This window comes from Hyperolius riggenbachi, chromosome 9 (assembly GCF_040937935.1).
Source record: "Hyperolius riggenbachi isolate aHypRig1 chromosome 9, aHypRig1.pri, whole genome shotgun sequence".
NCBI classification, from domain to species: domain Eukaryota; kingdom Metazoa; phylum Chordata; class Amphibia; order Anura; family Hyperoliidae; genus Hyperolius; species Hyperolius riggenbachi.
The window spans coordinates 70,089,161-70,115,931 of NC_090654.1; the positions used below are offsets into that span (position 1 = coordinate 70,089,161).

A 26,771-nucleotide genomic window follows, 5' to 3' on the forward strand; every position below is an offset into this window, starting at 1 on the left:
TGCAGAGCTATGGAGTGGATACATAAATCATCTGATTCCAGCTTTAACACCTAAGTTTATGGAACCACCAACTCCGAATTCAGGTACTCAAAAATTGCTCAGACTCCGACTCCACAGCCCTGGTTCAGTAACAGAAATGGCCTTCCCGTTTCCAGGGCCACATTCTACTCTACCTGAGGAATTCTTTGTAGCAAGGCCAAGGACACGGCTCCCGACCCACAGCCCACCTCCAGGATTCTGGGCTCTGCCGACTGCAGCAACTCAGGACAGCTTGCCAGAACCAGTCCCACCAGCTCCTGAAACCAAATCACATGACATTATAGCGGTATTCCAGACAAGAGTTGCCTCACCGGATGATATGTCCGCTCCATACGCTGAAATCACCAGTGAACTTTCATGTGGACACTTTAAGGCCAAGCTGCAGGGCCGCACAACACAGCATACAAGTGATTCCTTCTCCCCTTTTCTCCCCACCAACAGTGCTCTCTGTTGGTGGGGTCTGATCGCCCCCCTCCCCCCGCCAGCCAATCCCTGTGATCAGCTGTCATAGGCTTCAGCCTATGACAGCCGATCACCTCTGTGCCTCTGGAGGGGACAACCGTGTCACACGGCTGTCCCCAGTGCATCGCTGCTGTAGATCGCAGTGCTGTACACCCTAATTAGACGGTGTTTCGCCGTCTAAACAGTCTCCGAGCGGCGATCAAGGTGGGAGACTGAAGGCGGAGCAGCAGGAGATGCGAGCGCAGCCTGCAAGTGATCTCCTGCAAACAGAAGCCCCAGGACTTTACGCCGATCGGCATTACGCGGTTGGCTAGTAGTTAAAGGGAGTCTGAAGCGATATTTAAAAAACAAAAACCCAAAACAGATACTTACCTAAGGAAGGGGGAACGCACTGGGTCCTGTAGCGCCTTCCTGGTCCCCGCGTTCTCCTGCAGGCTCCCCCGTTAGTAGTCTTCAGCCGATCGGTCGGTGACTGCTCTCTTCCGCTTCAGGCGGGCTTTGGAAGTCTTCAGGAGCACTGGGGCTCCCGAAGACAGGCCGATACGTATTGCACACACACCAGCGCCCTCTCTAGTGCAGTACAGAGCCGCCCGTCTTTGGGAGCACTCGGGCTCCCGTAGACTTCCGAAGTCTCCCACGGCGGGAGATTTGAACAGAAAAGTCTGCGAGGGAACAAGCAGATGAGGAAAGGAACGGGAAGGATCTATAGGACTCAGAGCCTTCCACTTCCTTAGGCAAGTATCTTTCTTGTATTTCAAATATCGCTTCAGATTCAAATTCAACAGAATAAGGAAGCTGCCATTTGTGAAGTACAGTTACAGTCTGGTATAACATATTAATGAAAACCTGTCTCCCATTTTGTTATTGCACATATAGTTATCCTACATGCCTTTATTACAAAAGTAATGCAATCTCTGAAAAAAAAAATCAGAATCTCAGTTCCCTCCCATATCAAAGTCCAGCAAGGAGGTGGGCAGCAACAGAGCCCAACTGACAATCAGTGTGAGGTTTTTTTTTAATTATGGAGAGATTTTGAATGTAGGCAATTAACCTTCACATTTGTTATGCTATCAGATTAAAAACATCTATCTGCAATAGTCTTGATCACACAATTCACTGTTAAAATAGCCACACCCAGGCAGGGACAGACAATGATATGCAATTCATTTCAAATTGCCTTTGAATTTACTGTATGCAGCTTGGATCTAAGCCAATGAAATGCACTTCCTGCCCGTTTTGACAGGTCCAATTCCAAGCCGAAAAGATTTTGCATTAAATCTGCATGCAAGTTGGAATTATTTGCATCAAACTGACCAGCTCAACACCAATGGGATGTCCCAGGGCTGTGGAGTGAAAGGAATCATGGGAAACAGTTTGGCCCTAACTAATCGCTGCAAGGTAGCGACGGCTACAAGATGTGAAAGGATTGGTCACCAGACACAGCTGTGATCAGGTGCGTAACAATAGACCCTGAAAGGGATGCAGCTGCAGGGGGGCCCAGAAGCTGAAATGTGCCCCATGAGGGAAAAGTTTCTTTCCCATGTCCTTAGAGACTGACAACTAAGGGCATGGAGAGAAAAAAACTTTCTGTTCTCTGATCAATTGTTCTAATGACTACATCTGCTCAGCCACTGATAAGGAATCATACAAAGTTTTGGAGACAGTCCCTATTCAGTGTTCAGCAGGGTCAAAGGGGGCCCCATCCACAGTTTTGCAGGTGGGGGCCTGTGAGTTCTAGTTACACCACTGGCTGTGATGACTCAATGTAGGCTTTAGCCTCACATCTGGTACAGTATTTAAAAAAAAAAGGCAATTTTCAATATTTAAGCCTGGCAAAAACACATGGGGAGATTTCAATAACAAAGAGTACACGCTAATGGTTATGTTTTGATGAGCTTTCATGTTCTGACAGTAGATGAAGGATCTGGGATTGTGCTCAAGGTGCACAGAAAACACGATTGCTAAAACGCTCTGTGCCATCAATAAACCACATTGCGTAATTATTTTAATTACATTCCTTTGCAAGTGTGACGAACTCCAGGCCACGTGTCACTGCAGAGATTATCAACAAACGGCAGGCAGACGCATTCTGTTTCAGGGCCGCAAACTTCAAAGATGAAAAATGTGCATACATCAAATAAGAGCACCAGGAAATAAAGGGCGCAGGGTATGGCTGAAATTTTTAAATATTGTCTATAACAATATTTCTATCATTCCTTCATCTTTATGAGATAAGTATGAGTAATAAATATATTAAAAGAACAGTAATAAAATGGCAAAATATAATCTATAACAATGAAAACGATATATACAAATATATTTACAGTTGTAATTTTACCAATATTTTACTGCAACTAAGCCTAACCCTACTCTCACACAGAACCCTCCCTCTACCAATGCCTAACCCTGAGACACCCCTCCCCCCAGGTGGTGGCTAACCCGAAGACCCCCGGTGGTGGCTAACCCTAAGACCCCCCTCCCCCGTGGTGCCTAGCCCTAAAACCCCCCTGGTGGTGCCTAGCCCTAAGACCCCCCTCTTCCCAATGGTGGCTAACCCTAAGACCACCCCTGGTGCTGCCTAGCCCTAAGACCCCCCTGGTGCTGCCTAGCCCTAAGACCCCCCTGGTGCTGCCTAGCCCTAAGACCGCAACTGGTGGTGCCTAGCCCTAAGACCCCAACTGGTGGTGCCTAGCCCTAAGACCCCAACTGGTGGTGCCTAGCCCTAAGACCCCAACTGGTGGTGCCTAGCCCTAAGACCCCAACTGGTGGTGCCTAGCCCTAAGACCCCAACTGGTGGTGCCTAGCCCTAAGACCCCCCCACCCTCCTTGTGGTGCCTAGCCCTAAAATTCTCCATGGTGGTGCCTAACCCTAAGACCCCCCTGGTGATGCATAACCCTAAGACCCCTCCCTACCCGACACCTAACACTAAAACCCTCCTTCTTCGCTGCAAATAACGTTAACACAAAAAGCAATATATTTCTAAGATAATAAAGTTAAAAATGATAATTCACGATATTCTAATTCTCAAAACAAACTTCAAAATGATATTTATCGAAACACTATTTTTTAAAACGAAAAAATGTAGGTTGGACTGGCCTGGCACCCACTATTTATCGAGCACCCAAATTTCTTCACTGGCGCCCAACAGTCGATATTTTAAATTAGCGGCTATGGGGCACCGAAATAGTACATATTTACATATACCAGGCAAATATTCTGATTCCCAAATATGTACCTTGCTGTCCTCCAATCAAAAGCTCTGGAAGAGGAGGTCAGATGATGTAAGCAAGAATCTGTGAGAGTTTCCCTACGCAAAGCTCTAAATTTATTCTATTTAGTGACAATTCTCCTCCTCTGCTCTCACCTCTGTCTCCGGGCGCGGGATGAAAACAGGTGGCCTCATCTTCAGGGTTAGATCTAAGAAGTCCCACTCTCCAATGATGTACTGAATGGGGACCCTGCAAGGAGACAGACACAAGAGTGAAGGACATGGGAGGGGCAATACGGTGTGCAGGGGCAATATTACAAATCATGGTGCCTCCTGGCAAAATGTTCGCTCCCCCCCCCCCCCCAATTACAAATCATGGTGCCTCCTAGAAAAATGCCCCCCCCCACCCCACCCCCCATAATCACAAATCATGGTGCCTCCTGGAAAAATGTTTGCCCCCCCCCATCCCCTCAAATGTATACTAACTCCCACCATGGGGATCCCCAGAGCAGTGGCGGACACAGCAAGCAGTGGGCCCCTGTGCAAAATATGAATTGTGGGCCCCTAACAGGCAGCTAAAAGTGGATGTGGCCATAACTAAATTGGGTGTGGTTACAAATTGCATATATTTACCAATACAGTCTATGGCAACCTTCCCTCGGGCCCAAAAATATTTCTTGATGCATACATGTAACATCTGCATTATACAGGTTACTGAACAAAAGCAAAAATTAACCCCAATCAAGACAGAGCATGACATGACAGACTGTCTTTTATACTTGAAAGCACAACTGAGGTGAGAGGGATATGGAGGCTGACATATTTATTTCTGTTTAAACACTGCACATTGCCCGGCTGTCCTGCTGATTCTCTGCCTCTAATACATTTAGCCATAGACCCTGAACAAGCATGCAAATCAGATGTTTCTGACTGAAGTGTGGAGCTGACTGGAGCAAATGCAAATTAATCTAGGCAAAGATGGTGCAGTCTGCAGTGGCAGTGTGCAATCTAGACTACCTGGCTGGAACCTAGTACAGAGGGTGAGTGAGCTCGGAGGCAGGAGGTGCACTGGGAAGACAAGGCAGTGGGTTGTAAACAGAGGGTGGTTCCAATATTTTTTTTTTTTTTTTTTGCAGGTGCTATGCAAGTGCTAGATCCACCGCAGGGGGAGGTGACCCGCGGCAAAAAATTGACTTGTCCGTGCAGTGGAAAGTGGGCGCGGTGATGATGGGTCATGAGCAGGGCCAAAAGTAGATGAACTTGACAGCAGTTTGTAATGCACTGACAGTGGACATCAACAGGAAACGTTGAATGAAGCCCCCTCTCCTAATAAAAAAAATGATGTCCTACTTACTATACATATAGCAGAGATTAGATTGTATGCTCCTCTGAGGACAGTGACATGACTATGTAATCTGTAAAGTGGTGCAGAAGATGTCAGTGCTATATAAATACATAATAATAATAATAATATGGTAGGACATTAGACTAGGACTATGGTAGGATTAGATTGCGAGCTCCTCTGAGGACAATCAGTGACATGACTATATACTCTGTAAAGTGCTGCAGAAGATGTCAGTGCTTACCGATACCGACTGACCATGGTGCATGCTTGATTGGTTCGGGTCAATGTCCTCCGGTCTGTCCCCGCGCCTGAACACTTAAGGTGGGTGGGCTAAACAATTGCCAGGTAGGGAAGGTGGGTGGGTGGCAGTCTGATTACCTGGTGGGGGTGGGCAAAGATAGTCTGGTGGGAGGGTGGTCAGATAGATAGATAGATAGGCTGGTGAGGGTGGGCAGATAAGATAGCCTGGGGGGGTAGATCAGATAGCCTGGTGGGGGGGGGAGGGTGGGCAGATAAGATAGCTGAGTGGGGTTAGGAGGGTGGGCAGACAGATAGCCGGGTGGGTAGATAGATAGCCGGGTGGCAGGGTGGGCAGATAGCTAGCCAGGTGAGAGGGTGGGCAGATAGCTAGCCAGGTAGGTAGATAGATAGCTAGCTAGCCGGGTGGCAGGGTGGGCAGATAGGTTTCATCAGATAGATAGCTGGGTGGGAGGGTGGCCAGATAGGTAGCCAGGTCGGCAGATAGGTAGCCCGGTGGGTAGTTAGGTAGCCGGGTGGGAGGGTGGCCAGATAGGTAGCCAGATAAGTAGCTGGGTGGGCAGATAGGTAGCCGGGTGGGCAGTTAGGTAGCCGGGTGGCCGATTGGTAGCCCGGTGGGAGGGTAGGCGGATAGGAAGCCGGATGGGCAGATAGGTAGCTGGTTGGGCAGATAGCTAGCCGGGTGTGAGGGTAGATAGATAGGTAGCCAGATGGGCAGTTAGGTAGCTGGGTGGCAGGGTAGGCAGATAGGTAGCTGGGTGGGCAGATAGGTAGCCGGGTGGGAGGGTAGGCAGATAGGTAGCTGGGTGGGCAGATAGGTAGCTGGGTGGTAGGGAAGGCAGATAGGTAGCCGGGGGGGGGCAGATAGGTAGCTGGGTGGCAGGGTAGGCAGATAGGTAGCCGGGTGGGAGGGTAGGCAGATAGGTAGCCGGGTGGGCAGATAGGTAGCTGGGTGGTAGGGTAGGCAGATAGGTAGCCGGGTGGGCAGATAGGTAGCCGGGTGGGCAGATAGGTAGCCAGGTGGGCAGATAGGTAGCCGGGTGGGAGGATAGGCAGGTAGCCGAGTGGGCAGATATAGTTGTGTTCAAAATTGTTCAACCCCCAATGCTGTAAAGGGTTTTAGGGAATTTAGTGTACATTTGTAATTGTGTTCAGAATGAAGTCTTACAAGGACTTTTTAAAGAACCATATGCAACTAAAATGACATCAGTTGTTTTTGTAAAACAGTATTTTATGTTTTTTTGTGTGATTTCTTCATTGACACAATTATTCAATCCCTTAAAGGGTCCCTTAAGCCAACTGAAAAAAATTAGTTTTACTCACCTGGGGCTTCTACCAGCCCCTGCAGCTGTCTGTTCCCACGTAGACTCGCTCCAATGCTTCTGGCCCCGCCGGCAGCCACCACCGTTTTCGGCGACAGGAGCCGACAGGCCGGGAATGCGAGTGATTCTTCGCATTCCTGGCCGTAATAGCGCCCTCTATGCTGCTATATGATATATGCTATAGCAGCATGGAGGGTGCTATTACGGCCAGGATTGCGAAGAATCACTCGCGCTTCCGGCCTGTCGCCGAAACTGGAAGTGGCTGTGATACTCCGCTCCTGAAATTTACTGATGTGTTTACAAACATGGTGAAGTCAAGAGAATGGTCCAGGAAGACAAGAGAAGAGGTGATTTCTCTTCACAGGAAGGGCAATGGCTATAAGAAGATTGCAAAGATGTTAAACTTACCAAGAGACACCATAGGAAGCATCATTCGCAAATTCAAGGCAAAGGGCACTGTTGAAACGCTACCTGATCGTGGCAGAAAGAAGATGCTGACTTTGGGCTTGATTCACAAAGCGGTGCTAACCTACTTAGCATGTCTAAAGTCTTTAGACGTGCTAACCAGGGTGCTAAGTAGGTTAGCACCGGATTTCTCAATTGAGAAAACCGGTGCTAACCTACTTAGCACCCTGGTTAGTGAGCCTAAAAACTTTAGACGTGCTAAGTAGGTTAGCACCGCTTTGTGAATCAAGCCCTTTGACTGCTGTGCACTACCTAAAGCGCAAAGTGGAGAAAAGTTCCCGTGTGACTGCTGAGGAGCTGAAAAAAGATTTGTCAGATGCGGGTACTAAAGTTTCAGCTCAGACAATAAGGCGCACACTGCGTAATGAAGACCTCCATGCCAGAACTCCCAGGCGCATCCCCTTGCTGTCTCCAAAGAAGAAGAAGAGTCGACTGCAGTATGCAAAGAGTCATGTGGACAAACCACAAAAGTTTTGGGGTACTGTTCTGTGGACTGATGAAACAAAATTAGAACTGTTTGGACCCATGGATCAACGCTATATTTGGAGGAGGAAGAACAAGGCCTATGAAGAAAAGAACACCTTGCCTGCTGTGAAGCATGGCGGGGGTCAATCAGCCTTTGGGGCTGTTTTGCTTCTGCAGGTACAGGGAAGTTTCAGCGTGTGCAAGGTACCATGAATTCTCTTCAGTACCACGAGATATTGGAAGAAAATGTGATGCAGTCCGTCACAAACCTTGAGAGACGTTGGACCTTTCAACAGGACAATGATCCCAAGCATACCTCCAAGTCCACAAGAGCATGGATGCAGATTAAAGGCTGGAACATTTTGGAGTGGCCATCGCAGTCACCAGACTTAAATCCGATTGAGAACCTTTGGTGGGACTTAAAGAAAGCAGTTGCAGCGCGCAAGCCTAAGAATGTGACTGAACTGGAGGCTTTTGCCCATGAAGAATGGGCTAAGATACCTGTAGATCGCTGCAAGACACTTGTGTGAAGCTATGGTTCACGTTTAAAAGCTGTTATAACTGGAAGAGGATGTTGTACTAAGTATGAATGTCACTTGGGGGTTGAATAAAACTGATAATGATGTGAGCACAGAAAAGACATTTTTGGTTATTTCATTATAAATAGGAGAACAGAGGCGCCAGCAGAATAAAAGTGGATAAAACCTTTAAAATTTGCTTGGAGGAAGCGGTGGACTTACCTCCATAAAGCAGACACGAAAGACTGTCTGAAAAGTAGCAATCACATTTATTATATGGTACCCCAAAAGTGCAACGCGTTTCGCAGGCCGAGCCCGCTTTATCAGGCAATAAAGTGGGGACAAAACAGAATTCCAGCAGTAGCAGGTGTAGCGCCTCAGTGCCACTGAGGCGCTACACCTGCTACTGCTGGAATTCTGTTTTGTCCCCACTTTATTGCCTGATGAAGCGGGCTCGGCCTGCGAAACGCGTTGCACTTTTGGGGTACCATATAATAAATGTGATTGCTACTTTTCAGACAGTCTTTCGGGTCTGCTTTATGGAGGTAAGTCCACCGCTTCCTCCAAGCAAATTTTAAAGGTTTTATCCACTTTTATTCTGCTGGCGCCTCTGTTCTCCTACTGCAAAATCGTGTCCACCCCTGGTGGAGGGGTGATCTACCCCTTTTTTCTCATCTACAGAGAGCGACTTCTTAATCCTGAGTGGGGACAGGTCTAATCTCCTCACCTGCTTATACAGTGGTTGCCTGTGTGGTAACCCATGTTTGTGAGTATATTCTTCTCACTGATTTGCCTTACTTCGTTTATGTTTTAACATACTACACTATATTGGGCTCTCGGTTTCTCTATATTTTATTTCATTATAAATGTTATATTTGTCTTACAAGTGCCTCTTTGATTTAATTGTAAACAAGATGACTGAAATGATCAAAATCAATGTCAAACTGGCCAAAACACTCCATTTCAGTGGGGGTTGAATAATTTTGAACACAACTGTAGGTAGCCAGGTGGGCAGATAGGTACCCGGGTGGGAGGGTAGGCAGTTAGGTAGCCGGTGGGTGGATAGGCAGATAGGTAGCCGGGTGGGCAGTTAGGTAGCGGGTGGGAGGGTAGGCAGATAGGTAGCCGGGTGGGCAGATAGGTAGCCGGGTGGGAAGTTAGGTAGCCGGGTGGGAAGTTAGGCAGCTGCAGACAGGTAGCTCAGTGGGGGTGGGGGCTAGACTCCTATCCTCGCTGCCTTGCCTCGGGGGGGGGGGGGGCCCTCCTATTATGAGCAGCGGAGAAGCGACATATACAGCAAGGCTCCGGCAGGGTAAATCAGACGGTAGAGGTCCAGCTTCCCGGTCTCCTCTGTATGCCGCTCGCACTAAACCAGGAAGCAGTGCGAGCGGCATACAGAGGAGACAGCGAAGAACGGGAGGTTGGACCTCTAGCGTCTGATTACCCCGCCGGAGCCTTGCTGTATATGCTGCTCCTCCTCCGCTGCTCATAATAGGAGGGGGCCCCCCGAGGTGAGGCGGGGGAGTATAGGAGTCAGGGCCCCCGGAGGAAAACCAATTTAGGGGATAAAAAAAAAAACAAGAAATAACCCGGCAACACTTAATGGGCCCTTGGAGAAACGGAACTCGAGGGGCCCTCGTGCTCTGGCACAGCCTGCATGGCCGTATGTCCGCCAGTGCCCAGGAGGGGGTTGCATCTTCTAGAGGTCATATAACAAGTGCTGACGCCATGAACGCCTCCCAGCCTTGCGGTCACCATGATTCTGCCGCACCTGTAATAAGTATGGCCACAAAATCACCTGCACTGAGGGGACGCATGATATTCGAGATAGGAAGAGGATGGATCCCCCCCAGGCCCCCCTGTGACTGCTGGGGCTGCTCTCCAAGCTGCATACACAAGTCAGAGGTTCACAGACACAGAATATTTATATTATGCTCTTCTCCTGGTGGACTCAAAGCTCCAGCCACTAGGGCACACTCAGTAGGCAGTAGCAGTGTTTGGGAGTCTCCCAAGGTCACCTTACTGAATAAATGCTGGCTTACTGAACAGGAAAAGCTGAGATTCAAACCCAGGTCTCCTGTGTCAGAGGCAACAACGGATTATCCTTAAAGAAAATAAAAGCAAAGCAAATGACTGAAAAAGACCACAATAAACAACAGTTCTCAATCACTTTATCCAATCTACCCAGCGGATCGTTTCGACCAACAATCATTCATACTCACGACTGTGTACAGGAATCAGTAGATCATGAACAAAACATCAGAAAAAAAGTGCAGCTGTGTGAAAAGAAGAAGTGACATTTCTGTCTGTGCGCGCAAAAATCTGATGATTCATCGCCATCACAAACGGCGTGACGCACAAACGAAGTGTCTTCCATTGTTCCTTTTTTTAATGACTTTCTTCTGACATGTGTCCAAAGCTTTAGGGGCAGGGCTGGAGCTACCATAGGAAAAAATGGGCAATTGCCCCAGAGCCTGTAGGGGCCCCAAGGTGTCCCCCCCATCTTAACTGTTGTTCCCCAGGGACTCTGCAGAGTCTTTGACAGAGTAGCGTCTCACCTGTGCTGGCGGAAAGGTGAGACACTACACTGACATAGACACTGCAGAGGTCCTAGGGAGCACAGTTAACTTGGGAGGTGATTGAGGGAGGGTCATCAGCCAGCTCAGTGGCCCAGGAGGGAAATTTGGCTACAAAGGGCCCCTAATGACGCATTTTTGGTCGGGGGTGTCTGTTGGGGGCCCCCCAGGCTAATTTTGCCCTAGGGCCCAATTGTTACTTGAACCGGCCCTGTTTAGGGGTTACAGCTCTACAGGGCCGCAGACCTCCTCTTCAGCACAGAGGGCATCTTTCCATACACATCTCAGGATGCAGCACCCTCTGCAATTGGCGCTCATAGAGGCATTGGAAACTGGCAAATGAATTCTGTAGGGAAGTGCTAGGAAGGAGGCCTGACTGTGCTGAACTATAGACAGCACTTGCTGCAGATGGTAAGACAGCAGCATGCAGTGCTGCACTTCAGACAGCAGTACTTATGATTCTTAAAAAGAACCCGGGGTGGTTCTTGGGGAGGGGGGGGGGGGGCAGGTGGGATGCCACAGCCCCCCCCCCCCCCCTTGAGATCGGCGACATTATTTGTCGCCATCTCTGAGGTAAACACAGGGGCGTTCCCATGCGGTTTCCAGAGCTGCCATTGGGCAGCTTTCTCTCCCTGGCCATGCCCCCTGCTGCTCCCCGCCTCCCTGCTTGCTGGGAGAGAGAATCTCTCATTCTAGCGTCGTGACTCAGAGGTCACGAAAGTGAAAGTGGGCCATTGTGACCCACAGGCGTGGCAGAGAGTGGCGGTTTTGGTGGCTACCTGTTCCGCTCAGCATCTCGGATCAGGTAGCCTACTTTTTTTTTAATTTTATTAGCCCACCTCGGGCTCTCTTTAAAGAGAACCCGAGGTGGGTTCTAAGAATCTTATTAGCACACAGAGGCTGGGTCTGCATACAATGACCAGCCACTGTTGCTATACTGCTTCCCCCAAGCCCCCTCTGCGCTCTGCTATGCCCCCATAAATCATACGCCGTGCTGGCAACACGCAGCGTGTCGCCAGCTGGCTGTTTACTTCTGTACTTGTCAGTCTCGCCGCTCCTCCGCCTCCTCTAAGTCGCCGCTCCCCGCCTGCGTCCCTTCCCTCCAATATGCGGGGAGGGAACGCACAAATGTCATAATTGTCCAGGCACATCCTGTGCTCCTTTTTTCACGTAAAACCTTTCTGCCATCCGGTAGCTGCAGTGCCTGGAGCTTAGTGTACCATTTCTGGCTGTGCCACCAACAATACAATGAGATCTATTCACCTTCTAAGGCGTTCCTGTGCCATCCTATTGATGTGTGCCAGCTGATGTGACGAAACCGGAGAGCGAGCCAATTCATGGGTCAGACTGTAAAACTGCAAAGAACACAAAGTGAAACATGACGTGCCTTGAAGGACCACTATCGCAAAAATCATAACATTTTAAATACATGTAAACACAAAGAAATACGAAGTCCATTTCTTTCAGAGTAAAATGAGATGCAAATTACTTTTATCTTATGTTGCTGTCACTTACAGTAGGTAATAGAAATCTGATAGAACTGACAGGTTTTGGACTAGCCCATCTCCTCATGGGGGATTCTGTATTATCCATGACATATGAAACCCATAAAACAGCTAATTTGGGCGCAGTGCCATGGCTGGGATTTGGCAGCAAGTATAGTTAGAGTAGGGTGAGCCATCAGCTTCAGCTCCACCCTGCAACCAAATTTACCTACGCCATTTTTTTTATGCATGCTCAAATAAACACCATAAGCAACTTATCGGAGCTCAGCTTCAGAAATGATGATGGAAAGAGTAGAGGTGACAACACTGAACCATGTGGAACTCCCTAAACCAATGGTATTGGATTAGAATAGTGGGAACCTAAACATGCCTGCTGTGACCTGTCAGATGGGAAGATTTGGAATCTGCTGACATAATTGCCTCTGTAATCACAGAATTAACATGTCATGGCTGACAGTAGCGAAAGCTGTAGACAAGTCACCCTTATCTCTTCCAAACAGCAGGTCATTTGTTAGTGCTGTTTCATTGCTGTTTCCTGGATCCAAACTGAAAAGTATTGCCTATTCATCCCTTCTTGCCAGAACAGAGGCGACCATTAAAGTGGACCTAAACTCTTGCACAGGACAAAAGGAAAACATAGAGAAATGGACCCTGCATGTATTTAGAGAGTTTAGCCTGTCTAATTCCCCCTCATCTGTGACTAATCACAAGTTGTAATTTGATCTCTCCCATGTCACCTGACTGCCATGGCAGATAAGCTCATTTGAAAGCACAGGATGTTAACAATATGTCTGCTTCCATGAAAGCAGGAAGTAGAGGCGGTGCAGATTTATGTCAGGATTTTTATCAGCTGTAACAAAGAAATGTTTTCTTTAAAGGGTATTATGCTGATGCTTATCTTTAAAGCAGCGAGGAAGGTCTGAGTTCAGGTCCGCTTTAAATTCCTTCAGGGTACTTTAGGAGCAGGCTGAGTGGCTACTGTGGAAAGCTTTCTAGCAAGTGCAGGGCAGCTACGGCTATCCTGACACAGTTGAGAGTCTGTTGCTGGATGCACCTTGTGTTAGGCCTGGTTCATATGGACCTCTGCATGGCTTGCAGCGGGGTCTCATTCAAGCTTTTGGAGGCGTCCCGTCACGATCAGTGTTATTTAATCCCCACAGGGAGACATGAAGACACGGCGGTAATCATCCCTGGACGCCGCATGCTACATCCACGCTACGTCAACGGTCGCCTGAAACAACTGGAAAAATCGAGATTGGAATTCCGGTAAAAGCCCAATGCAAATGCTCCCATTCACTTGACTGGGAGCATTTAAGGGCAAGTCCTGGACGCCAGTGATAAACGCCTGCCAAGCGTCCGTGTGAACCAGCCCTAACACCGGCCAGTGTAAATACTGCGGCTACTGCTGAATCAGGTAAAAAGGGTGCAGGAGCCCTTATGGAAGAAAGGCGCTGCCATAGGCGCCTATGATAAAAGCCGTAATTAGCTGCAGAAAAGGACAATTTGGTTACATGGCAGCGACTGCTATCAGGTGCCCAATTAGCGGCAAGCATTGAAAATTCCTACACCCGGAGGCGCCCGATAGAATTGCTGGCATTGGGGGTTTGCGGAAATATCAAATTGTGGCGTTGGATAGCGGGCACGGAGCCTACGGCGGCACCCAAATTTGACACCTTAGCCGCAATATTGCAGCTTTACAGTGGGGGGAGGGTTAAGGGTTAGGAGAGGGGGTGGCGGTTGGTACCAGTGGGGAGGTTAGGGTTGGGCACCACTGGGAGGGGGTCTTCGGTTTAGGCACTACGGGGTGGAGGGTGCAGGAAATCTTAGGGTTGGGCACCACTGGGGTGGATCTTAGGGTTAGGCACCACCAGGGTGGAATTTTAGTGTTGGGCACCACCAGTGGAAATCTTAGGGTTAGGCACCACCAGGGGGGGGGGGATCTTAGGGTTAGGCACCACCAGGGGGCGATCTTAGGGTTAGGCACCACCAGGGGGGATCTTAGGGTTAGGCACCACCAGGGGTAGATCTTATGGTTAAGCACCACCAGGGGGAGATCTTAGGTTTAGGCACCACCAGGGGGATCTTGGGGTTAAGCACCACCAGGGGGAGATCTTAGGTTTAGGCACCACCAGGGGGGATCTTACGATTAAGCACCACCAGGGGGAGATCTTAGGTTTAGGCACCACCAGGGGGATCTTGGGGTTAAGCACCACCGGGGGGGGGGGGGATCTTAGGGTTAGGCACCACCAGGGAGGATCTTAGGGTTAGGCACCACCATTCTTAAGGTGCGTACAAACACAAACTACTGCCAGCAGCGATGGGTTCACCAGACACACCCGCTCGGCGGACGTTCAGCCGACAGTAGCGCGGGTGTACGCGCTGTCAGCGGACTGATAAGGCTGTTTCTGAACAATCCGCAGCGGATCGTTCAGAAACAGCCTTATCAGTCCGCCGACAGCGCGTACACACGTGCTACTGTCGGCTGAACGTCCGCCCAGCGAGAGTGTCCGGCGGACCAGTCATTGCCGGCGGTAGTGCGTGTGTTAGGGTTAGGCACCACCAGGGGGGGGGGGGGGGGGGATTTTAGGGTTGGGCACCATCAACGGAAATCTTAGGGTTAGGCACCACCAGGGGGGGGGGGGGGGGGGGGGGTCTTAGGGTTGGATACCACCAGGGGGGATTTCAGGGTTAGGCACCACCAGGGGGATCTTAGGGCTAGGCACCACCAGGGGGGAGGGGGGGGATTTTAGGGTTGGGCACCACCGGGGGGGGATTTCAGGGTTAGGCACCACCGGGGGGGGGGGTCGTAGTTTTAGGCACCACCAGGGTGGATCTTAGGGTTAAGCGCCACTAGAGGGATATAATAGGTTCAGGCACCACCAGGGGGAGATCTTAGGTTTAGGCATCATCGGGGAGGGGGGGAATCTTAGGGCTAGGCATCACCAGGGGGGGGATGTTAGGGTTAGGCACCACCCGGGGGGGATTTTAGGGTTAAGCACCACCAAGGAGGATCTTAGGAACCACCAGGAGGGAGTTCTGTGTGAGAGTAGGGTTAGATTTAGCTATAGTAAAATATCAGTAAACATTATTCATCTTTTACTATAGAATCCAGCAGTAGAATATCGTTAGGTAGAATATTGTTAACTGTAGCGATGTTCTGCTAGCGGCAATCCCCTGTGACTTTTTATTTATTTATTTTTTTACAGGCGCCTTGGGCTGGAAGAAAATACAGTGCTCTGTGTGTGCTGACTGCTATTAGGAAAACACTGTGTCTTATCAGCATGACAAGTCACAACACACAGTTAGGAGGTTAGGAGAGGACAGGAGCTGATCTACACAGAATTCCAAGACTCAGAAAGCAACCCTCTAATTATAAATCATTAGCAGGTAATTTACAGTAGGTAATCTACACTTCCACTGGTCCGCCCTGTGATGTAACTTGTGATTCTGTTAATATACAGCATTTGTTACCAGGATACAGAAGTCCGCTAATGGCAACAGAACCTCTTAGCAGCAGATAGGATTGTGCATAGCACAGTCCAGCCTGCTACATATACCATTCTCTCTTGCACAGTCAGGGTCACAGTGGCTGGCTGTACTTGCTGTATGTCCCACACAACAGCTACTCCATACATGTCAAACTCTGGCCCGCGGGCCCAATCTGGCCCGCGGAGCCACTAAATTTATCTCTCAAGTGGTTTCCCCACTTTGCAATGTTTGGCCCACTGTAGAACACCAGAGTAGCTATATTGGAGGTGAAGCCCTAGAACACTGGGGAAGTCATATGAGGGAGGTAGGGGGAAAGCAATAAACACTAGGGAACTGTATAGAGGTTGGAGGGGGCCATTAGACAGCAGAGAACTTTATAAGGTGGCAGGTAGACATTGATGTTGACCTGTGACTAGGTCCCAGTGTGCAATTTTGACCCCTTTGTATTTGAGTTTGACACCCCTGAGCTATTTGACGGGCTGCTCCATACCCTCGCGAAATGGAATGCTAGCCATACACAGGTCAATGACAGCTGGATAGGATTAGTGATTGGTGACTCCCGATTAAAAATCGATGGGGTATTAGTGATCAATTTTGCCACCTCTTTCACTTGATCTTAATTAGATCTCAGCAGATATAGAATGAAGAATTGATCAAATTGCATGTGTTGTTTCACTCAAGTAATGGACTTAAGGCTATCACATCATAATAAAGTATTTTAAAGAGACTCTGTAACAAAAATGTCATCCTGTTTTCTACCATCCTACAAGTTCCAAAACCTATTCTAATGTGCTCTGGCTTACTGCAGCACTTTATACTATCACCATCTCTGTAATAAATCAGCTTATCTTTCCCCTGTCGGACTTGTCGCCCTGTGTCTGGAAGGCTGCCAAGTTCTTTAGTGTTGTGGTTCTGCTATGCACGCCCCCCTCCAGGCCCCTCTATGCACACTGCCTGTGTGTTATTTAGATTAGGGCAGCTTCTCTCTGCTCTCTTATCTTTTACAAGTTGGATAAATCGTCCTCTGAGCTGGCTGGGCTTTCACATACTGAGGAATTACAGACACAGGCAGAGCTATTTGCGGGAAGAAACGATCAGCCTGTCACTTCAGTGCATGAGAGCTGCAGGGGGAAAGAAACACACAAATGATCTCTTGAGATTCAAAAGGAAGGCTGTATACAGCCTGCTTGTGTATGGATGTATTTTCTATGTGTGGAAATACTGTACATCAACCTACTTTCTGTTTTGGTGGCCATTTTGTTTGTTTATAAACAAACTTTTTAAAACTGTTTTAACCACTTTTAATGCGGCGGGGAGTGGCGAAATTGTGACAGAGGGGAATAGGAGATATCCCTTAACGCACTGGTATGTTTACTTTTGTGCGATTTTAACAATGCAGATTCTCTTTAAAAAGTTATTTCCAAGTGTTGATTTTGGATGCAGTGATATGGTGGCCCCAATTTCATCATTCCATGTGCACACCTACAAACTTTTTGAGATAAGAAAGAGGGACACTTAAAGGACCACTACCGCAAAAGATTTCATTTTTAAACACCCCCACAGTAGTTACACCAAGCATACAGAAGATTCACTGTGACATTTATTTCAATATCTAATATGGCCTTTTAACTATCCACATTACTGTACCCTCTATGCGTCAGCCCTGCACTAGCGCTGACGGACTTCTGTAACTGTAATCCTATCATAGGGGAACCCTTGGCAAGCGTAAATAAAGAACCGTATTTTACGGACCATAAGACGCTCCGGACTATAAGACGCACCTAGGTTTAGAGGGTAAAATCCAGGGAAAAAAATTATACTAAACCTGGTGCGTCCATGGTGCAGAGGTGTCTTGTGGAGCTTCTCTCCCCCCAAGCTACAGAGTGCAGTGACAAGGAGGGACTGTATGCTCACAGTGTGCTGCAGCCTGCAACACGTGCATGGGATGGAATGGAGGGGGCTGATTGCTGCTGGACATTGCCGGTGTTACTACAGTGACCACGAAATCCATATGGGACATTAGCTTTCAAGCAGGGAGGGAAGGAGGGGATCACAAGACTGCCAGTCATTTAATGGAGGCACAGTCTGCAGTGGCACATTCGGACCATAAGACACAGCAACATTTCACCCCTCTTTAGGGGGGTAAAAAAGTGCGTCTTATGGTCTGAAAAATACGGTATATGACAGATGGTATAGTCCTTTTTTTTTCTACTTGGCCCCAACTTCCATAACCTGATGGAAACTTGCACGATGTAACCAATCTTCTTCCGGCCCCGAAAGGTCCCCGCACTCTCTGCATGCCAGGTAATTAGTGAGGCAGCTCTCAGTGCAGCGCGGACACCACTTCGCATTGCGCAATCACGCTGTAACCGCTCTACCTGTCTATTCAATTACCGCTGCTTTGCCTGCTTGCAATGACACGCAAGCGCAGAGCGGCGAGATACGAATGGAAGAGTTGAGCATGCTCAGTAGTAAATGTGAAGCCCGAACTGTTGCCCACATGTCTGTATTTGAAAAAGAAAATACAGATTACATATAGGTGTGTGTATATATACAGTATATTACACACACACACACCTATATGTAATCTGGTATATGACTATGACCATCTGCCATATACTTTATTGACAACGCTTGCCAAGGGTTCCCCTATGATGGGATTACAGTTACAGAAGTCCGTCAGCGCTAGTGCAGGGCTGACGCATAGAGGGTACGGTGACATGAGGATAGTTAAAGAGCCATATTAGATATTGAGATAAATGTCACAGTGAATCTTCTGTATGCTTGGTGTAACTACTGTGGGGGGGGGGTTAAAAATGAAATCTTCACGAAAGTGGTCCTTTAAGCTGCGCCCTGCCACACCCTTAATCACACCCCTATTACACTCGTAGTCACACATACCATAAAGATTTAGAAAGAAAAATGTTTTAAAATTCATTCCACACTGATTTTATTCTATCCCGGTTCATATTCCTACATATTAACTACTTGCCGACCGCTCCAACCCGATTGGCGTGGACACAGCGGCAGCCCCAGGACCGCTCCAAGCCGATTGGCGTGTACACGGCGGCAGCCCCAGGACCGCTCCACGCTGATTGGCGTGAACGGCCTTCTATGGAGGCTAGCAGGGGAGCACGTGCAGGCTGTGCACGCATCTCCTGTTTGTAAGGCGGAGCCCCACACCGCCTTCAGTCTCCCAGCGACTATTGCCGTCTAATAACTGTGTACAGTGCTGCAATCTGCAGCAGCGCTGTACTGGGGACAGCCGTGCGACACGGCTGTCCCCTTCATAGGCTGGGGAGTGATAGGCTGTCATAGGCTGAAGCCTATGACAGCCGATCACGCTGATTGGCTGGCGGGGAGGGGGATAACAAAATAAATAAAAAAAAGTAAAATTTAATAAAAAATAAGTAAATATTTATAAAAAAAATAAAATAAACAACTGGGGGGGGGGGGGGGGCAATTAGACCCCACCAACAGAGAGCTGGGTTGGTGGGAAGAAAAGGTGTGTGTGTGTGTGTGTGTGTGTGTGTGTTTGTGGAAATCACTTGTGTGCCGTGTTGTGCGGCCCTGCAGCTTTTGCAGTGGCCCAATTAACAAAAAATGGCTTGGTCCTCAAGAGGTTAACATATATAGAAAAAAATATATATCAATTTAAAGGATGGGAAAGTTTAGAGTCAAGTAAATACACTTTTCAGTCGAAAAATACATATATTTACATAAATCTGTACATCAGTCCTGAAAGAGGAACAAATGAGGAGGGGACAGAGGGGAGCGACATGGGGTTGGGTTCCCAAAGAGGGACAGTCCCTCCAAAAGTGGGACAGTTGAGAACGATGCATGTGGTGTTGGTTACTCTGATGAAGGAGTTTATCATAGTGTCTATTTCACTGGGCCTGTGACAGCTGGGAGCGCATTTGGAGCCTTTGCCAATCGGTGAAGATTGTCAAATCGCTACAACAGTGGAATCCTACGAGGGTGATTCCATAACTCCCAACTGTGCCTCTTTTGGAGGGACAGTCCCTCTGTCCCTCTTTCCTCCTCATTGTCCCTCTTTCGGGACTTTGTCCCTCTTTCTATGCAAATATATATATTTCTCTACTAAAAAATGTATTTGATTGACTCTAAACTTTATTCCCATCCTTTAAATTGATATATTACTAATTCTAAAATGTTAATATGAAGGAAAATGAACCAGGATAGAAAGGACCAGTGTGGTTTGTATTATAAAACATTTTTTTAAATGAAATCTTTATGGTATGCGTGACTTGGGGTGTGATGTGGGCGTGATCAGGGGTGCGGAAGGGGCGTGTCTTAAGTGTCCCTCCTTCTCATCTCAAAAAGTTGGGAGGTATGTGATTCTACTACAGTGCTGCAATTCCTATGACATCACAAAAACGCTGCCTGCATCACTTTTGGAGCGATCACAGAGTGGAATGTAGAAGCAAAATCACATACCTTCAAATTGATCTGAAAATCACTCTGTATTTTTGTGTAACAAATCGCATTGCAATCACGTCCGGAATGCTGCATGCAGCGCGTGTGATTAATACAAATAAATGCTGCCGTGACTCCGTGAGAATGTTCCCATAGGAATACATTGTTACAGCTCCTTACTGATTGCCGGCGATCAGCAAAGCCCAAAAACGTTCCTGAAAAGCTCGCTATTGTGAACTAGGCCTTCAAGGACAACTGTAGTGAGAGGGATATGGAGACTGCCATATTTATTTCCTTTTAAACAATACCAGTTGCCTAGCTTTCCTGCTGATCCTCTGCCTCTAATACTTTTAGCCACAGATCCTGAACAAGCATGCAGCAGATCAGGGGTTTGACATTATTGTCAGATCTGACCAGATTAGCTGCATGCTTGTTCCTGGTGTTATTCAGACACTACTAAAGCCAAATAGATCAGCAGGGCTGCCAGGCAACTTGCATTGTTCAAAAGGAAGTAAATATGGCAGCCTCCATATTCTTCTCACTTCAGTTGTCCTTTAAGAGGAACTTTAACCAAGGATTGAACTGTATTCCTATCAGTAGTCGATACCCCCCTACCTTTTTCTCAAATAGGTCATGGTGGGGAAGGGGGGGAGGGGTTATGGCTGATATTGTGGTAAAAACCCTCCCACAATGTGATATCATGACCATGGTTCTGACAGTCTGCTGTCTGTGAACCTCGTTGCATTGTGGGAAATAATGGCTTTTTCCAACTACCAAGCAAGCAGTATCTCCCTCTGTACATAGAACTCTCTGCAAAGATCACCTGACAGAACTATAAAGATCATCACCAGTGATACATTTCAGAATGTACAGTAAATTAGGGAGATGAAAGATTTTGCAATGGGCAAACACTGACTAAATAATCTATAAATGAATATTGTAAAAAATAAGCAATTTTATTAATTGTTATTTTCACTACAGTTCCTCTTTAGTGATTCCTAGTGGGTCCCAGCACTATGTGATTAGATAACACGTCGTTCACATGCATCACCCACTACATAGTTTATCACCACCAACCTCTATGGAACACCAATATATAGTACTACTCAATTCGTTTGAAACACTGTGGAAATGTACGAAGTAGAGCACTGGCAGGCAGCACTGAAAATGCTTGGTGTTTTTTTAAGGCCTCTTTCACAGTGGAACGTTGCGTTTGATGCGACTTTAAGGTCGCATAACGTGCCCCTAATGCAACGCATTGAAAGACTATAACTTGGACGTTATGGAACGAAAACGGCGCATGCGTTACATTAAAAAAAAAAACATTACTGCGCATGTGCAACACACACAACGCAGCAGATTCATTGCTAAATGCACAGCATGCAGCACTTTCTAATAATGCTACACATTACACACAATGCAACGTGTGCACTGTGAATGTCGCACAGACTTAATATTGCTGTGCGTTAGTCCACGTTAAAACATTTTCTAATGTGCGACGTTATGTGAAAGAGGTCTAATAGTTTCACAGCATCAGAACTTTGTTTTTCTTACCTGCACATAAGCTAAGTTCCGCCCCATCAAAGAAATCTGCCCGAGCATGTTTCCCCTGATGCTGTGCAAAGCATGATGGGATTTCTGATGTTGTGTTTGTCGTTCTGCTGTTTTGGCACAATTTTTTGTTATTTTGAATGTGAGATTTGAAGCCTAGCACGCGCAGCTGGGAGGGGTGATTCGCACACAGGACAGTTGGAACTGTGTCTCATGCTCCTTCTCACCTCCATTCGGCCAAAAGGATGGCTGCCCTCATGAAATCACAAACATTTGCCTGTTCTTTTAAAACAGGGTGGGTTAGAGATTATTTTACGTATTTTAATTAACATAACTAATGTAACTTAATGACAGTATGTTTGTCATCACATATGTTTGAGTCATCACAAGGTTAAAGTACTCCTGTACCAATGGTTTGAGACCTGCAAAAAAAAGAACCGCTGTACAACTCACCTACTCGCTGCCGTTTCCACCTTGTCAGCTCTCTCGTTCTGCCCCCAGGTCCCTTGTATCTGCTGACAGCTTCACCGCTATAGCAGTGACCCGGAAGTAACCCGAAAGTACATCTGGGTCAGCACCGGATGCCGGATGATAGAAGAGGGCATGGCGGCAGAAAGGAAGAGCTGACAGGGCAGCGAAGGAATCCAGGAGTAGGCTATTTGTGCAGCAGTGCTTTTTTCTTTTTGCAGGTCTCAAAACATTGGAGGTACAAGGGGGCGTGATCGGGGAGGATACTGCCATCTCCTCCCCGCTCATATTTGATATTCTAGTCAGTCAAAGATTTCAGCTGACTAGAATGGGAATCCCTGAGGGCACTGAAATGAAATAATGGTGCTGTGACATATGTCACCATTCACTCAAAGGAAGGCACGTCGATCAAACCCCCTCTCGGTTGAGGGGTATTTTAAAGTAAATACTTGCTTAAAGTGTACCTGAGACCAGGCTAGTAAGGGCATTGATACGTAAACCCTGCAACGCGCGCACGGCTGCAACCTGCGCGCATGCCCACCGGCGTGCCACGCATGTGCGCCAGGGACAACGGACTCAGGAGGACGCATGGATAGGGCTTTTCATTTTTAAGATACGCGTCACCAACAGCCTGTTTATCAGCAGCTCCAGTGGTGTATTGACTGATGTATTCAGTTGACTTTCACACATTGCTGAAATCCAACGCAATGTTTTCCCTAATAGTAGGTAGACCCCACACAGATGCTTTAATGGATTACAGGTTAGATTCAATATAAACACGGACTGTAAGAGAGGATAACATTACACCTACTGGCAACGTCATTTCCAGGAATCAACAGGACAGCACCCGATGACTTCTCCACCCACATCTGAACAGGAAGGAGGATAAAATATTCTAATTAGTCACAGGGTGAATATATATATATACATATATACTGTATATTATAATGTACTACATGCGGTTATCCTACAAAATCTCAGAAGGAAAGATGACATCATTCTGGATAATGCTTCAATAAGTTTTAATGGAATTACAATGAAGGGCGGGTTAATAGGGTGCCGTCCTTTTCGATTCCTGGAAAAGACTTTCCCGGTAAATATGACTGTGTTTTCCAGGTCATCTCAGGACAGCACCCATGAGAGGATAAACAAGACTAATAGATTACGGAGAGACAGTTGTTTATGGATTATGGAGAGACACTCTGCACCCAAATGTAAATCGCAGACAATGGCTAACATATCTAATCTGGAATGTCTTACAAACATTTATGCTACTACAGGGGGCAGCCTTGCACATCTAGTCTGTAGTGGTTCCAGCCCTCTCTGCTTAAAGGGGTTCTGTGGGGGTGTGCTGCGGGTAAAAACAGACACTTACCTGGGGCTTCTATCAGCACCCTGTAGCAGTCCCACGCTGTCCTCCTCTGATCTGCTGTTCCCCACCGCCGGCACCGGGCAATTGTTCATCTAACACAGACGAATAATGCATGCTCCTGTTCGCGTCATCGGAAGCTTACTGAGCAGGCGCAGTACGAAGGTTTCTTGTACTGCTCCTGCGCAGTTAGAAAGCATGCCACCCTAGACCGGAGCCAGCAGCGGAGAACTGTGGATCGGAGGAGGACGGCGTGGGACATGACTCCTACAGGGGGCTGATAGAACCCCCACGTGTCTGTTTTTACCCTCAGCACCCCCACACAGAACCCCTTTAAAGAAAGACCAAGGTGGGCAAATGAAAAAAAAAAAAAAAAAGTAGGCTACCTGATCCGCAGGGCGGAGAGGATCAGGTAGCCGCAAAAACTTCCACTCCTCTAGGCTGCAATGGCCCACTCTCACTTTTGTGACCTCTGGGTCACGACACTGCACTTAAACTGTGTGTCTCTCAAAGCGTGCAGTGAGGCGGGGGGAGTGGCAGGAGGTGTGGTCAGGGGGAGAGAGCTGCTCAGGAAACCCCGCAGGAAGTCCCCTCACAGGAGTTTTGAACAGGGAATTCCTCTCCACTGTGTTGAGTTAGCGACAAATCTTGCCTAAACTCAAGGGGCTATAAAACGGCGGTGTGTGTGTGTGTGTGTGTGTGTGTGGGGGGGGGGTGACACGCTGACGTGAGGTGGGAGGAGAGGAGGAGAATGGCGATAGCGGACTGTATTCCGCGATGCAGCAGCTGTTAGTTGCTACGCTTTATACCTATCCCTCATAGTAATTGTTTTATATATTTTTTATGGAAATTTGGAGCCTGGAGATTGATCCTTGAGGGACCAGACGGGGATTGGAGATGAAGTATTTTTAATACTGATACGCAATATTGAAAGTATCCTGCCAGTGAGTGCATACCCAATGGGGGGGGGGGGGGCCTGTGTAAAGTTTACCCCCACCTGTGAGCACATCCCGGTGGAGTGCAGAATGTGGTGGTAGGAATCACTAGACCATACGATATTTAGCACTATGTGCGATCTCTAATTTTATCTCAGGGTTGGTCCATAATACCTCTGCAGTGGAGGTCTTGGGATAGCGGTGCGGTTATTGAACCTGGGGGACAAGACAGCGATTGGAGTTGAAGTATTTTAGTACTGATACGCAAAAGTGCAAGCATCCTGACGGTGAGTGCACAACCAAAAGGGGGGGCTGTGTGATATCTACCACCAGTTGTGGGCACATCCCGGTGGAATGCAAAGTGTATGGTGGCAGGAGTTTTGAGTTTATACGATACTTAGCACCAGCCTTTCTCAACCTTTTTACCTTGGAGGAACCCTGTAAATAACTTTAGGATCTCAAGGAACCCCTGCAAATAATTTTTTGGTCTCGAGGAACCCCTACATTTATTGTTCAGGCAGCATGGTCGTTAAATAGGTTAGGCTGCTAATTTCACTATCTCCTATTACACTGCCACTCATTATACTGTCTCCTGACTCCCCAATTTAGTGCTTCTTGTTACAGTACCACCTATTATAGTTTGCTCTATTATACTTCCCCCACGATGGGGTAAAATGCCAAGGAACCCCTGCAGAGTCCTCAAGGAACCCTGGGGTTCCAGGGAACCCTGGTTGAGAAAGCCTGCTTAGCACTATGAGCGATTTTTTACTTCATTCCCAGGGCTGATCTGTAATACCTCTGTAGTGGAGGTTTCAGGATTGTAGAGCGCAGTGATTTTTGGCTATAAAAGTGTAAGGATGGTTTTCCCACAGAGTTCTTGGCATCGTTGCATCCCTGGAGTAGAATTAGCAAGGTTGAGAATGAAGATGGATTTACTTCTTTGGTCTCTGCTGCAAACCTACCTCTTCATATTACCTCCCTTCTTCTAATCCAAGGACCACATAACCTTTCTATACCTGGGATCTCAAGATCGTTGAAGAGTATCACTCAAGTTTGAGTCTAAACAGAAAGTCATATTTGCATGGAATGCCATGCAATCTTGAACTGGATGACTTCTCCTCCACCCAAGCTTTAAGCTTGATGCCTCATCTGGATGAGTTAATTAAGGGCAGCAGACCTAGAAAAAAAAGTCTTGCTGACTCAGCTAAAGGAAATGCTAAATAGTCAACATGTTGGGAATGGATGTAAGCCAAGCTTCTCCCGGGGAATCTGCTGAAAATGTGCATCTATAGATGTTCCCATCATATCTGTAGGGATGTAGTGACAGAAGTGGCAGCAATTGCTGGTCTGAAATTTAAAGGACCACTATCATAATACAAAATGTAAAACTTAAAATGCATGTACATGCGTATGTATAAAATGTACATTTGTTCTAGAGTAAAATCTATATATATAATAGAGTAAGTGCCTCAACCTTCGAGCAAGAAGAAGAAGTACTTTGCATGAGAAATTGTATGCGTGCTCAATCACCAAGTTTTAGGCTTCTTTTCCACGGACTGTTGAGCTGTGTGCTCAGCAAGCAGTTACCAGGCAGCAGCAAGCAGTTACCAGGCAGCAGCAAGCAGTTACCAGGCAGCAGCAAGCAGTTACCAGGCAGCAGCAAGCAGTTACCAGGCAGCAGTGAGCAGATACCAGGCAGCAACTAGCAGTTTCCAGGCAGCAGCATGCTGTTACCAGGCAGTAGTGAGCAGTTGTAAGAGTTTGAGAGGCATGTTACTGCCATCAACTGTCAGTGGAAAAGAGGCCTACCCTAGCAAGTCTGGCTTTGCAAATCTGACCTAATTGGCTATTCATGAGGCAATGCTCATGCAAATATGCATTTGCTTGTGCATGCCAAACTATGCAGGGTCAAAAAACCAATACTGCAAAGCGGTCGCCCTGCTACATGCCAGTGATGAGCGAAAATGCAAAAATTTGTTTAGATAAATTTTTACCGAACTTTCGCCTAATTTCGTTTTGACAGGCAAATTTTCCATCTAATTTTTTCACGTTAATTTTCGCCTAAGGCCAGTCATTTTCGCATTACTTGCGTATGATTGCGGACATTTTCCACATAAGGGCATTAGCGCCCGCATTCAGAGAAGTTTCTTGCGCATTATTGCGGGCATTTTTCCGTATAAACGTCCGCATAGATTGAATTTCCATGCGGATTATTGTGGACATTTTTCCGCATAAGGGCAAAAGCATCCGCATACAATGAATTTTCGATGCTGGTCGAAAACGCAAATATTTCTGAAGATTTTCGTGAAAATTCGCCAAAAAACGAAAACGGGATTTTCGAGGCGAAAATTCGCAAGC

At 47.4% G+C, this 26,771-nt stretch overlaps 1 protein-coding gene across 6 annotated transcripts in view; it reads right to left on the bottom strand.

Moving 5' to 3' along the window:
- Positions 1–26,771, bottom strand: part of HEMK1 (HemK methyltransferase family member 1) — a 114,058-nt gene that overhangs the window by 60,093 nt on the left and 27,194 nt on the right. For 4 of the 6 annotated variants that reach the window (XR_011023942.1, XR_011023941.1, XM_068252995.1 and 1 more), the window contains exons 3-5: positions 11,923–12,014; positions 3,867–3,960; positions 174–296 (exon numbers count right to left, since the gene is read on the bottom strand). Coding sequence is in view for 4 of the 6 variants with exons in the window: in XM_068252995.1 (XP_068109096.1) it covers positions 174–296; positions 3,867–3,960; positions 11,923–12,014 (309 nt within the window). In the remaining 2 variants the exon portion in view is untranslated. Of the gene's footprint in view, positions 1–173; positions 297–3,866; positions 3,961–11,922; positions 12,015–22,920; positions 22,979–26,771 lie in introns of those variants that run through there. The other 2 variants (XM_068252998.1, XM_068252997.1) reach the window with 2 other exon arrangements.